The sequence below is a fragment of the Rhynchophorus ferrugineus genome, unplaced genomic scaffold, assembly GCF_030347505.1.
Source record: "Rhynchophorus ferrugineus isolate W39M unplaced genomic scaffold, kcgeb_rfMv2 rfM7, whole genome shotgun sequence".
NCBI classification, from domain to species: Eukaryota; Metazoa; Arthropoda; class Insecta; order Coleoptera; family Curculionidae; genus Rhynchophorus; species Rhynchophorus ferrugineus.
The window spans coordinates 29,720,028-29,735,544 of NW_027472586.1; the positions used below are offsets into that span (position 1 = coordinate 29,720,028).

The 15,517-nt window shown below is 34.6% G+C and overlaps 1 protein-coding gene across 41 annotated transcripts in view; it reads right to left on the bottom strand.

Moving 5' to 3' along the window:
• Dscam1 (Down syndrome cell adhesion molecule 1) overlaps nucleotides 1–15,517 on the bottom strand; it is a 202,809-nt gene that overhangs the window by 170,974 nt on the left and 16,318 nt on the right. For all 41 annotated transcript variants that reach the window (XM_076409797.1, XM_076409796.1, XM_076409755.1 and 38 more), the window contains exon 2: nucleotides 732–966. In XM_076409797.1, the coding sequence (XP_076265912.1) occupies nucleotides 732–905 (174 nt within the window). In that variant the 5' untranslated portion in view covers nucleotides 906–966. The remainder of the gene's footprint in view (nucleotides 1–731; nucleotides 967–15,517) is intronic.

The following is a 15,517-nucleotide window of genomic DNA, read 5'->3' on the forward strand; positions in this document are numbered from 1 at the left end:
CACCCTTCGGTTTAGATGAGCTCCATTAGACTGTTAGAGTGTTAGATTGGAAATTAACAACTTAGTGTCTTGAATTGTGGCTCAGAATATAACAGTGAGTGAACGAAACTTTCTGGATATGGGCTTATAATTAAATGTTGATAATACCAAGAGAGAGTGATGAAGAGTGGAAACAATTAAAGGTGAGTATATAATTAATATAGAATAACTGTAGAAATCGTTTTTTAGAGTGTGAAATATTTATGTGTATAGATATGTGAGTACTTGTTCAGAATATATTTATCATTTTGTTAAAATGTTCAAAGAGAGAATGAATAGTAACAGTTTTGTAGATATGGCAAATACATTAAGGAGAATTCAATGAGTAAAACTAATTTTATCTAGAAACATGTACACAGCTAGTAACAGAAGAAACTAAGGAGAAATACAGTCTTGTCAGAATGATTTGACGTCATAAATGAATCACTGTTTTATTGAACGGGTTCACATCATATATCATTGTTAAACCTGAAACCTAAAAATATTGCACACTCGCAAACATTGTAAAATTAACCATATCAAAGTTGTGATCATTTCCACTATGTTCCTTTTTGTAATGAATTCTAATTTCATCTATAATAGCGTCGCGTAATTAGAGCTTCAAAAACTTCCTAAATTTAACATTTTCATAACGTGAAGGTACAAAAAATACTCAATGAGCTTTCTAACTTTATATTCACGATGGTACTTACCCAGATTATATCCGGAGGTGGATTACCCACGGCACTACATTCCACCACAGCGCCGGTTGTATTGGAGAAGTCAACTCGATTTGGAGGTTCCTTGAGGAACACGGGACCGGAAGTGTCATCCTCTGCTATGGCAGAGGACGCCACTAGAGCGACGAGAAATACGCGAAGAAACATGGCGGATGCCACGATGCGCGCGCGTTTGCTTCGGGGTATCTGCACAGAAACAGGTAACAATCTGAAACAAAAACAATCAATGATGAGGATCAGCTATGTCACATATATAGTAATCGGTTTAGCAAAAAGTTTTCCTTCATTTTTGAAGAAAACGGGGGTATATGTGTGAAATTTGATGCTCCCGCATAAGCAACTCGCAGAACTGGCAAACATTATTAACTCCATCATGAGACTGCAACACTTCCCGGCGTCTTGGAAACACGCACATATAGCGGTTATACCCAAGAAAGGAGCAAAATCATCTCCATCTGATTACAGGCCTATCAGCCTTCTCAGCGCCATTTCGAAGCTTGCCGAGAGGGCAATACTCTACGCTCTCAACTCTTTCACAAAGGAAAACAACATCATTCCAGATGAACAATTCGACTTTCGCGCTCACCACTCATCCGTCCATCAAGCTTCCCGTCTGGCTGCACACATCCATCATGCTCTTGACCAACGTAAAAAGCTTGGGGCAGTTCTTCTGGACCTAACCAAAGCCTTCGACAAGGTCTGGCACGACGGATTGTTCGCAAAGTGCGTGCGGTTAGGCCTCCCGGAAGACCTAACCGCTCTCATCAAGTCCTATCTCTCGGACAGATCTTTCCAGGTCAAGATCAGGGCGTCACTTTCCAGTCGGAAACAAATCGATGCTGGCGTACCTCAAGGTTCCCCGCTGGCCCCAGCCTTATTTAATCTCTTTATTTCAGATATGCCGAGAAAAGAGCATATTGACGTCGCCTTTTACGCTGACGACACTGCTTTCTTCACGGCCGCCAGGTTCGAAGTTACAATTCATGAGCGTTTACAGAAGCAGCTCGATCATGCGGTCAAGTGGTTCAAATTCTGGAGGTTGCAAATCAACCCCCTGAAAACCCAGGCCATCATTTTCCACAAGAAGCGTTACGCACTGCGCGTCTCGCAACTTAAGATCGGCACCGCAATAATTCCATGGCTGGATAACGTCACGTACCTAGGTCTTCACTTCGACCGGCGGTTCGGTTGGCATTCCCAAATCCAGAAAGCAATCCAAAAAGGTTCGGGGATAGCAAACCTGCTATCTCCTCTGATCTGCCCTTCTAGCAGGCTTCCCATCTCCATCAAATGCTTATTTTACAAGATGTTAATTCGGTCCGTACTCCTCTACGGATCTAATGTCTACTTCAAGTTTGTTACACCCAACCAGGTCAAACGGCTTCAAGTTTTCCAAAATAAGCTCCTCAGGAGAATATTAAACGCTCCATGGTTTGTCAGAAATAATCAAATCCATAGGGAAACTGACACTCCAGAAATCAAGCACTTCATATCTCAATCATTCCACAAACAACAACTCAGCTCAAGTTCTTCTGAAAACGCGCTTGTTCGCGAGCTGGTCGACATGCTGGGAACTTAGCACCGCGTCACCGCTAAGCTCTCCCCCTTTTCCAGGCTGAAACGACCTCATCCGTCGCTACAGTCATAACTTTTGCCCCCATACAACAGTACCCAGTTGTGTGTTAACTCAGGTTCGCGAATCAATAGAATCGCCGGGCTCTCGTGCCCAATAACGGCTGCCCGATCAGCGGGTGCCATATCCCCAAATTTAATGCAGTAGCAGTAGTGATCCACAGGGGTCAACTGTGAGGCGGTTTCGGTTTAGTGTATTGGTAAGCCCAGAGGCAGTCCCACATAACCCGGTCCAACTTGTCACTCCAGGGCAAGTCTCCGCGACCAGGTATGCGTCATGCATTCCACCGCCTGGTTTTTAGGCCAGAACAAAAAAAAAAAAAAAAAAAGTGAAATTTGGCACGGTTAAAGCTTATATCGAGGAAGAATTGTTAGGCCTAATATTTTTGTATAATATGCACTACAAATAAATATATTCCAAAAAGCCATATATTGTAGTGACCGCTACAACCCTTTAGGCCACCACGAATTCACCTACACCAAGTTCAAAGGTTGGCAACGCTAGTGGATTGGTACCATGCGGTTCCCAGCTATAAAATACTATCACGACGACGTCTCGCTCCCTTTTCTTTTCCCTGCCCCCTTGTAACAGTACCACTTCCACAGCGCTACTGTATTTCTTTTATCTAACCTAATATCCTGTCCATTCTCCCGTCGATCACATGTACCATTTAATATCAAAATAAACTAGTTTTTATTCAACCAGTGTTTTCAGTTCACAAAATAGTAGTGAGTGTTTGGACAAACAATCGCATCGACAGCCACATATTCCGACCGACCAGGCGAATATTCTTACAATATAAACAAACCTATCGGGTAGCCCTGTGGGCTAAGAGTTTGGCTCGTCGATAATGACGTACTAGGATCGATTCTTGCTGGAGCTAAAGGTTTTTTTAAGTTCTAAAAAAAGTAAATAATGGATAGTGTTCGTTAATCCTTACTCATAATATGTACACATAATACGAGTAATTTGTTCCATTTTGAAAATAATTTACTTGCATGTTTTCGAAAATAAAAATACGAATTTATGTCGATCAACTTTTAAAAGTTCAAATCTTCATCGTTTTTTTTTTCTTTATATTTCACCGTAACAGAAGATCTTTAGATCAGAGCCACTGTAACACATTTTTATTACATCTTAGAGGTCAGATTTGCTTAGTACACTCTATATTTACAAATTAATTTTAACTAAATCTTGAATTAAAATTAAATTAAGGGAATGGTTTGGGTAGCTTCAATCTTATTTCTTGACCGTTGCTCAGTAGCTGTATTGCTTCTACGTTGCTATGATTTAGGAACCTTTCATGTCTCATATTTTAAATCGAAATGTATTTGATATCGAGGTCATCGGAGAGTTTTTGCTGGTTACTTAGTGATAAGAATTGGTAATTAATCAAAGAACTTTGTTTTGCTACCGCGTTGGATTGCTAACAGGTCTGTTGTTTTAGAGCAATCCCTATATTTGCACCTGATAAGTCCAAATGGGATTTAAATTTGACTGATAAACTAGTATCTTCCAAATAACAAGCACATTTGCTTGATTTTGAGATTAATCTTCTTTGCTTTTTGTCTAACGTGGTGTTAGTAATACCAAACTATAATAGCGCAATATTTACTTTAATATGAGTTTGTTCAATACAATCTGACTAGTTTTTAATACGTAGTGGGTTGTCGAATATCCAAATACGATTTGTTACGTTTGGGATTCTCATAAAAATATGCTTTTCATAACTAGTCAAAATTATTGCAAACACATGAACATATTATAAGTATGCGGTCATTTCAGACAACAAGTTATTGACCTTTAAAACCCAATGAGGATTCAGGAAACCCAACGCGGATGTTTGAGCCTAACTCTGTTTATAATATTAATTGAAAAATGATTAAAATAATAAAGAAATGCTAAATAGACCAAACAGTCGATACCAGTTTTTGCAGATGATGCAACAATAACAACTCTTAGGCCAAAACGAAATGAAAGCCATAATGATGGGAAAGCCAGAGGTAATAAAGTGTAAAAATAGAACAAGAAAATTCATTTAGTATTTATGATAATTATTTTAGTATCTGGGTATATAAATCGAAAGTAGTAGAAGCCAAGAGATGGAAATGGAAATGAGTGCCAGAACTGGAAAAGCCATGAATTTGTTCTTTGTTATAAATATTCATCAATAGAAAAAAATATCAAGCAAAACAATAAAGTGTATAAACCAACCCTAACTCTCGGTTCGCAAGATTTGGGTATTGTTAAAGAGATAAAAAAATAACAGGCAGCAGAAATGAAATACCTCATAATGCATGGAGGACACAAGATAGGTAAAGAGAAGCGAATATGAGACGGACAGACATGGACGGAAAAGAGAAAAATCAGAGGGCGACCTAAGCGAACCTGGAGAATGGATCAGAGATGTATCGGAGGTATATTTCAGACAGAGGAAAACTACCAAAAGAAACTACCGGCCAAAACATAGAGAAAGACAGAATGCACAATAAACATAAAACACATACACCACTATGTGATACCAAAGGTGTTTGTTGGTATAAAGGAACAAATCTGAACAAAACACGTTCGCTGCAAATATTCATTGGACGCCAATTACGCTCTAGCGCGTATATGTGCGGTGGTCATTCTAAGCCTTGTATTTAGTTTGGCATAAGCAAAATGCACAGTTATATCGACATTATTTGAAGGCTATAGGTGAGTCATTTACGTGCTTGGTTTCCATTTTTCCTTTTTAATTCATATGTATTACATAATTGCATAATTGATGGGAAAAAATATCGATATGTCAGGGTTCTCTTGTCCTAAAAGTGGAAAAATAGATATGAAACGTACCCTAACTTTACAATAAATATTCAGGTAATCGTATTCTAATTTATGACTTTCGTTATTATTTTTATTTATTTTTTTTTTCGTTATTTCGTTTCGTTTTATTTTCGTTATTATTTCGTTTATTATTTCTATTCACTTTTCAATTTACTTGAATAGATATTTTGTTTGTTTGTAGCAACATTTACTTAATTATTTTTTTCTTGTTTTTCTGCTGAATATTTTTTGCCTTATTTTAGCAATTGATTCATTCACATTATATATATATATATATATATATATATATATATATATATATATATATATATATATATATATATATAATTTTGTTGTGGTTTATTAAATTATATCCTCTAATCAACAATGTATTCCCCTATTCTGTCCATTTTCACAGGCCACTGTGAAATGCATGAATATTTGTATTTTATTTACCAAGAAATAAACGTATTTCTTACATAAGTAATGACGAAATGAACAAGAATCAGAATTACAAAACCCGTCTACACCAAAAAGTCAATATTTTCTCGAGACTATTACTTTTATATTTTTGAAAAAAAGTATAGTGAAGAAACTAAAGCAAATAAGTTAATTGTTAAATGAAGAGAGTAGAGTACTAAGTTTAGTTAAGAAATTACAGGACATGCACCATGTAGGGCTGGTTTAATTTACGCAATATTTGATTTAAATAGAAAATAATTTTTGAGTGGCTAGTGAGTAGTATCAGCGATGAAGTTGAATCAGAACTCTGAAGATATCTCTAGTTCTAAATCGTCAGTTATCAAGATGTTTCTTTTTTTTTTTTGGTTGCGTATTCTTTCGCGACAAATTCAATGATTGGATAGATATTGAAACTCTCTATTTTGTATTAACAGTAAAAGATACTGAAATAAAATTACATCGGCAATTATAAACAATAACATTTTTTATAAGTAGTGTATTTAAAAATTAATTATATATAAAATATAGTTTCTAAAAAACGAAATTATGTTCATGTAATGTACTATAACGAGGAAAACCATTTTTACGAAATATACCGGCTAACGTTCCGAAATTAAAATGGTGTACGTTCAATTAAGTTTAATTAACAGCTGGCAAAAGAGTAATCAAGCTAATACCATCAAGCCGGCGGCAGATATAGTTTTAACGGCTTTTAGTGCGATGGCAGCGCCCGCTTTATATTCCACTAATTTGATATCGATATCATCAAAGGACAAAGAAATTATGACTATTAGTAAATTGGTTTTTATTATATTAATTACTTTCCTAGTGGTATTTAGTATCTTATAAAATATACAGGAAATGTCATAGGTCTAACTTAATGAAAAAAATTAATTGCAAAATTTCTGAAGAACTGTTGTTAATATTATAGGGGGTTATAATTTAAGAAATAATTTCTGCCACCATTGAACTATATTTTATTTTATGACTACTACAAAGACCATGTAGTATGTGGCTCTACAAAGGATAACAAGGCACAATGACTGGTGAATATAAAAGATTGAAAAGAAAATAAAAGATTACGTGTTCTATTGTAAATCCCTCGAGATTAAATTAGTTATTAAAAGTCTCTCCACATAAATAATTAAACGCATAGAAAATAAAAGACACACAATTTATTTGGTTGATGTCTTATTTATAGACTATCCTAGGGAATTTTTATAGAAGAAGGAGGTTAGACAGTATATTTCTTAATGTGTATTTGCTGATATCTCCGTCAATTATGGGCCGATTTTCACAATTGTGCTTCTATTCGAAAGAGTGCGCTTCCGAGGTGGTCCCATTGGAACCAAGTCAGAATCTGATGTCAGAATCAGGAGAAATCGAGGGAAAACCTCATATTTCAGGCGCGTACAAAGTTTTCATATATTTTTTATATAAAATAATCAGATATTTGTGTATACTGTTATTGCTGAAATAATATAATGGGAAACCGGAAGTCGTTCAGTGCAAAAGTCTATCAGTTTGCTTTTTAAGCACTAACCATATCATATGAGAAGGCGTAGAAATATTGCAGGCAACTGATTCTATGGTGTAGAAAACCAAGCCCAAACGATATAAAAATAATAATATAATTTTATAACATATAATTTAGCAACATTAAATTAGCAACAAAACAAATCCGAATCAATATAACTGTTTGGTTTGGTTGGGCTCCAGAGAATATATTATCCAGAGAGAGAGAGATTCGAATAATACGTAGCAACAGTAATAATAAGTAAATAGTAGAATAAAGAAAATTAGAATGAGAACAAAACCGTATATTGAAAGGAGATAACATTAAAATTTAGGGTACAAGCTTTGGCATTTAGGTTTGGGGGGGGAGGAGAGAAATATTATTCCAGACCATCAATTTGGCTTCCGTAATAAACACGGAACAACAGTATTGCTCCGATGCATTTTTCAATATTTCTCAGGCCTTCGACAAGGTGTGGCATAGTGGACTGCACGTTAAATTGAAAAAGCTTTTGCCCCATATGCACTTTCAATTGCTGAAATCGTACCTCTCAGACAGACATTTTATTGTTAAACAGGGTGGCGAATACACTGGCCTACAGTCCATATATTCGAGTGTTCCGCAGGGCAGTGTTCTCGGCCTATTGTTATATCTTATGTACACAGCTGACCTACCAACCTCACGAAACACTACTGTTGCAACATATGCTGACGACGGTTTTATCATCACCCGAGGATCCAATATCAGCCACAAGAAACCTCCAACTTCATCTTAACAAAGTCGAAATGTGGTTGAAAACGTGGCGTATTAAAGCAAATCAGACAAAATCTACCCATACGACATTCACCCTTTGCAGAAGAACATATCCCTCAGTAAAATTGAATAATTATGAACTTCCGCAAGCAGACAGCGTTAAATATCTGGAAATGCATTTTGATCGACGTCTGACACGATATCCCAATAGAACCCATAACGAGTGTGATTCAAAGTGCTAGTGCGAAGTACTCTGAAAGACTATTAGTGCATCCTAATGCAATCGCCAAACAGTTAAATGGGCGCGATGACAGTGAAGTGCGTAGGCTCAAACGCAAACTACCATACGAACTGGTTAATAGACACATAGAGTGAAATTTAATAATTTCTAGAATAAGTTAGAATAGTCATTAGAATAAGTTAGGAGAGACTTTCAAAATAAGCTATAATAGTACCTAGAATAAGATTTAGATTATAAATTGTACAGCAGATTACTTACTGAAGTGATCTTCTACATGTTAGTATGGTTATATTATATAACAGATATCAAACAATAATACTTATTGCCCACGGGCAGATTGTTGACGTTCCAAGAGATTAATAAAAAAAAACAAAAGGTTTGGGGGTATATTTAGTAATATATTTTCTACTAGGAGTATATAAATTAAAAATATCTTCCAGAAGAATATATAGATTCACAAGTGAAAAAGATATGAAAAATTGATGGAAATTTCCAAAATAGTCATATTATTCAGTCCATAAGGAAGGAATATGTGAAGGAGCAGTGTCCAATAAGTATATTATTAATGTGATATATTTATCTATTATAAAAATTGATTAAAACTAGTTTTTGAATGAACATAAACTGTTACTATTCTCAAACAAGTACCATTCCAGCTATATTATGTTATTTATTTAGCGATGATTGAAGATAAGAATTGCATCAAAATCCATCAAAATGAAACTACTATAACAAATTTATATAAAAATAATTGAATATAATTATTAAATGTCTATCACATGACAACTAATAGAATAAGAAATATAAAAATTCGGCCATTTTAGGTAAAATCAAAGAAGGATCGAGTCCGCGCATATAAGCTACTGATGAACGATTTAAGAAACATATAGATGCCGAGCGATATAGATAATTTAACAACTTGGACATTCTGAAAGGATATGACAACATAATATCCGAATTATAGAGGAGCTGATGTTTTGCTTGCTATAGGATTGTTAATTTTGGCTTGGAGGAGAGCCCATGGTAGATCGGTCCAAGAGAAATAAGAACAAACTGAAGAGATAAAAAGGTATTGATCATTGGTCATAATTCTGTTAGGAAGTCTATCGATACTATTAAGTCTGATACATAGAAATGGTAACTGAATAAAATGAGCTCATTATCATCTTGGAATATAGAAGTATTTGGCAGCAATATGCTAGTCATAATAAGAACTTCATCATTGAGGATATCGAGATATTTATTGGCCGTAATCCAGTCAGTGATATCAATGAGAGAGCCAACTGAACATTAGGATTTTGCCGCTAAAATCACAAGGGAATCTACGCCATACTTGGCTGTAGGAAGCATACAGTCCGGATCGTAGGCTTCTTTTGGGGTTCTCCGTACATAAACCCAGCCATTTGCAACAACCTAACCGATAATTCATCGTATTATACCACATTCTTCTAATCATCAAAAGTCCAGGTTTTATGGTCGTTGCATTACTTCTTTCGCAGCTTAGTATTGACATACAGTTATAAAAGGTTCCGCAGCCGTTCTCTGAATATTATCTTTGAATGCTACTGTCACATTTGCCGCGGTAGCCTTATGCTGTCAGAAATCTTTTTTAATATTCGGCGGTCTTATGTTTATGTTTTGTGTATGCTATCATTACCGTAGACAAGTCGCTCGTTAAACAATTTATCACAGACATCACTCCCCTGCTAACAGAGCACCAACGATTTGATCTCTTTCGAGGTCTGAGAGATCACATATTTCATCCGGTCGATTAAGAACTTTTTTGTGAAAAACGTCAAATAGAATAATAGTGCAACACACACAATTTTTTATGCCGTCACCATATAGCACCCTCTGACTATCACTTGTTTCAAAGAAAGCTGTGAAAACCACTTGAGGTTCTTCACCTATCAGGGATATATCAGAAGAATGGAGAAATATAGCGGACACATTAGAGTGTATTTATCTTGGAATAATAAAATTTAATAAGTGAATACGTTCATCAATTCCTAACTATAAAAATACAGTCTAGTTTAAGCATAACAAAAAATATTATATTAGTTTACTGATCGTAGAGATTTGAATGAATTACTTCCATTTCACTAGCGTTTTATTATTCAGTATATAGTATGTTACAGTCGCTAGCAGTCATTTATTTCACGCGGGCATTATCGTCTTCAAATCAATTTATCACGTTCCATTATAAACCTATTGGACTTGTAAAAGTATATTAATCTCTTTTTTCAATATGTTTTATCAGTATTTGATCTTAGTAATGCTTACAAGGCATTCCTCTAATTTTTTCAGTATACTTTCTAGCTTTTAAATATTATATATTTTCAATATTCTTCTGGTTTATATCCACTGAAATACAAGCTCAAGCAATAACCGCAATGTTGTTTACCAGATATTCCGGATATTGTTTCCGAATTCCATGAAAACCGTAAATAAATTAATCTACGAAAAAATGCGTCAACTCCTTTCGAGAACATTGCCCCTCGCTGTTTACTTAATTGACATTCGTGGTACTACACGAATTACAGAGTCACAACGATAGAATTTTAACAAGTACTCGTCATAAGCCGAAGAGAGCCTCTTAAAAACACCGAAAACCACTTGTACGTGTGTTCATTGAGCTTGTCATAAAACTATCCGAACTCAGTTCACCTTGAACAAGGGAAACAAAAGAGACGGGATTATAAAGCTTACATTTGAGACGAGTTGACCCACATAGGAAGCTCAAGGGAGGCATTTTTATTTTAAAAAGCCGGAAAAGCTATCACGGCACATTTGTTTTAAACGCTGCCATCACGCAAGTTTTACCCTGCTATGGGAAATCGATGTCTTACTCGTTTTTCTTTCATTCATATCCTTATGGTAATTGACGCAATCGTTTAAGGTTTAATGAAGGATTATACAATGACTATTGATAGATCAGTAAACAAACCATAATGGAAATAAAAGTACTAAAATAAAAACGGAAATATTATATAAATAAAAGGAAAGAATGTCTAATTACGTAAGTGATCATTAATTACGAAATCATCATATGTTATATTTAATGGATCTAACCATAAATATAAGCTTTTGTTGATTTTGGAGATGTGCTTTTTAGTAAAATATTTCAAATATTTAATAATTTTCGATAACATTTGCGTAGATATATAAATATTTTAAAAACAATTACAATATTAATGGTTAACTTTTTAAATGTTCAATTATTATGTTATTAAAAAAACCAGCACGAGAAACAGAAAGAAAAATAGAGAGAAACAGAAAACCAGAGAGAAAAAAGAGAAGTAGAGAGAGGGAGAGAAAAGGAGAAAGATAGTGCATGATTAACAGATCTAGACGTTGCCATGATGCCAACAGTTCATTTCCATTCTATTATACAAGACAATGCATACATCAGTTTATTAACAAGCACTCAACAATTGACCAGGTCCACAGATTACCAGATGTTATTGAAAAAGCCTACGAAAGTCAAAAAGTATGCTTAGCTATATTCTTAGATGCAGAACTAGCCTTCGATAAGGTTTGACATGAAGGCCTTGTTCATAAACTACAGAAAATGCTACCAAAACAACACACCAAACTATTAAAATCATACATTACAACCTGAATCTTTGGAGTCAAACAAGAAGAAGCTTACTCTACAATAAAAGAAGCTAAAGCAGGTGAACCACAAGGAAGTGTACTGGGACCAATGCTTTATCTACTTTACACTTGTGATATACCAAAAATGGAAAATATCACGATGGCTACATTTGCTGATGATACTGCAATTATAGCTGTCGGAGACAATAGTGAAGAAGACTCACGAAAATTACAAGAGGCAAGTATAATATAAAAAATTGGACGCAAGCTTGGAAAATAAGAATTAATTAAAGTAAATCTGTACATGTGCAGTTCACTTATAAACAGACCGTACAAGCACCAATAACATTAAATAACACTATCATTCCATATAGCAACAACACTAAATATCTCGGAATGAATCTCGATGCAAAACTTCGCTGGAAGGAACAAACAAAGAAGAAAAGAAAAGAACTGGAATTGAAATATAGGAAAATGTACTGGCTAATTGGAAGAAAATCACAATTATCACTATATAATAAATTGCTGTTATATAAGCAAATACTGAAACCTATATGGACATACGGAGTTCAATTATGGGGATGTTCTGCAAAGAGTAACATAAATAAAATACAAATTTTTCAGAACAAAGTTCTGAGAGGTATTGTGGGTGTACTATAGGACTGATTACCTACATCGAGACCTTCAGATACCCACAGTCAGTCAAGAAATCAAGAGAATTGCAAGGGGGCATGAGGAAAGACTCCATTCTCATACGAATACTGAAATATTGCAACTTTTAGATACCACCAGAACAGGACACAGGCTCAAAAGAATCAAACCATCTGATCCTGCGTAGTGTTGGGTAGTGAGGTGCATATATTAAAAAAATCAGCAGTGACATGTATAAACATTATTTCACCAGAGACCGAGTTAGGGCCGATGGGTCCTCCTAGTACAAGTTATATACCTAGATTTAAGTTATCATAAAGACAAATTGTAGGTTAGACGGAAGTGACTAGTAACAATGTATTAATTAAATAATAATAATAATAATATAAATCAAAACATCCAAAACAACATGTCCTTATTATAGATATTCAATATCCTTTATCGACGTATGTCAATTATATAACACATAATAAGAACAATAAATATAATCTAAATTAAATATAAATATAACACAATAAGATACACAAAACAATGAACGATTAAGACAAATTATACTTGGGCCTTTCAAATGAACATAATTTAGTTAAAAAAATATTAAAGTATTGTGTAAAAAGATTTAATCAGACTTTTTGTCCGAGCACCAAAGACCAACAAATACTTGAGAATGTCCTTGTCAAATATCAAAAAAAAATAATGATTATTATACAAGTAAAGCAACGTAAACCTACTTTAATTTGTTTATCAAAATATATCATACAAAATTAAAACAAAGGTTATATTTCATCAATTTCAACTGATTATATTCAAAAATTTTTGGCGGCAATAAACTATGCCAAGTATCAAGAGTACTAAATCTTGCAAAATATACCATCAGTTAGAAGTGTACTTCTTGAATAAGGGGTTATGCTACCTTGAATTTAAAGAAAGTATTAAATTGATTTAAATGATTCAAAAAAACTCAAAAGTTATTTAGTTCAAAAAAATTCTAAATATTTATTATAGGTTATTTGTGGGACATGTTTGAGCGATCACAAACGATAAAAAAGTTATTCGGAGTATACTATAGCTCTGTGGGTACTTTTGGCCGGTATAAACTTATTAGACCTTCTCAAAATTTATACAAATGATCGTAACAGACCTTAAAGAAGTTTCTAGGCAGGTAGTTATATGATTCTTTGAAGAATTAGCGATAGAAAACACAGACACTATTAAAAAGCGAAAGTTATAGAAAAAATAAAAATGAGAAGTTAGGTCAACCAATAAAGATGCAGGATTCGTACCCTTCATGGTTAATTTGTACTTTGTATGACAATGGAACTGTAAATTATTAGAAAACACATGTTGGTCATGAAGAAGAATTAAGGTTCCAATATCTTTCTACATCTGAATGTTATTGTTAAAAAATAGAAATATCGTATAACAGTTTTACAGATGCCAACAAAATACAAGTCCAAAAAATACAAAGATTAAATCCGTATTTAACAAGACAACAGAACAATAAAAATACTGGAAAAGCCCAATGAAATATTAGAACTGAAAACAGAAAGAAATTCCTTTTTATAAATGAGCAGTTTTATTAATATAAAGTATGTCTATGCTTTGTGCAATTGTGCTTTAGTTGATTATATTTGTACTCCATATAAGTATATATTAGTTAAAAAGTAAAACTTTTGCTGTAGGTTGAATTTTACACGAACAGTAGTATAGAAGAAATAAATAAGGAGAATGACAATGACAAGTTTGAAGATGGAAAAACAAAAAAAAATGACATAGGAAGGAGGCGTAAAAGGGACAATTGCATACATACGAAGTTCTATAACAATTCTGGCTCTAACAGCATCCAGTATTTTTAAACGCCATCTAGTGTTTTCAATAAAAATTTCGAATTTTTAAATATAACCTTCTTCAGAATTATAAAGGCAACGCTGTATCAAATAACATAATTCTTTTTACGGTGATAAATTCTCAAAAAACCGTGTGTATTGGTTCAAATAAATGTTTAAAACAAAATACTCACGGCATAGGAATAAACATCATAGATACACGTCGTGAGCCCAAAACAAGTCTCCCAAGATCAGTCAGATCCAACAAAAGTTATTGCCTATTGTATTTCTTCGATATTACCTGTCTCATAGCAATATGATTACAGCAACGTAGGATGGTCAATTCTGGATGACAAACGAACATTTATTTGCCAAAAGTCTTAGAAGAAATATAGAAAAAGTTCAAAAAGAGGCGAATCATTCTTCCTCATAACAACGTAAGTGCTCACACATTGGCTCAAACAGGGGGATTTTTTACCGGCCAAAATATTGAATCGATGGGTTATCCGCCTGACTTGACACCCTATGTAGTTCCCCTGAAGAAGCGGTTGATCCGTTTACCGTGTGTGTTTGGAGTTACTTCAATAGGGTTGAATAATTGGTACCAGCCTATGAAAAATCCATTGATTTTTCGTAGTATACTTTGAAAACAATAAATTTTATTTTCGATTATCAATATTTATATTTTTAAAATAGTGCCAGAAATAGCAACCCTCGTACTTTCCAATAACAAACGTAAAATCTATCATTCTTTTGAGATCTGAGAACAGGAAATAGTCGCTGGTGGCCAGATCTGGAGAATACGGTGGATGAGGAAGCAATTCGAAGTCCAATTCGTAGATTTTTGCAATCGTTTTCACTGACTTGTAACACGGTGCATTGTCTTGGTGAAGCAGCACTTTCTTTTTCTTCCAATGCGGCCGTTTTTCGGCGATTTCGTCCTTCAAACGGCCCAATAACGCTATGTAATACGCTGTTGATGGTCCTTCCTTCTTCAAGGTAGTCAATGAAAATTATTCTATGCGCATCCCAAAATACAGACGCCATAGCCTTGCCAGCCGACTGTTGCGTTTTCCCACGCTTTGGAGCGAGTTCATCGTGCACAGTCCACGCGGATGACTGTCGATTGGACCTCGGAGTGAAATGATGGAGCCATGTTTCATCTATTCTCACATATCGACGCAAAAACTCGGGTTAATTACACTTGATCATCTTTAAACACTGCTTCGAATCATCATCTCGTCGATGTTTTTGGTTAAAACTGAGCTCGCGCGGCAC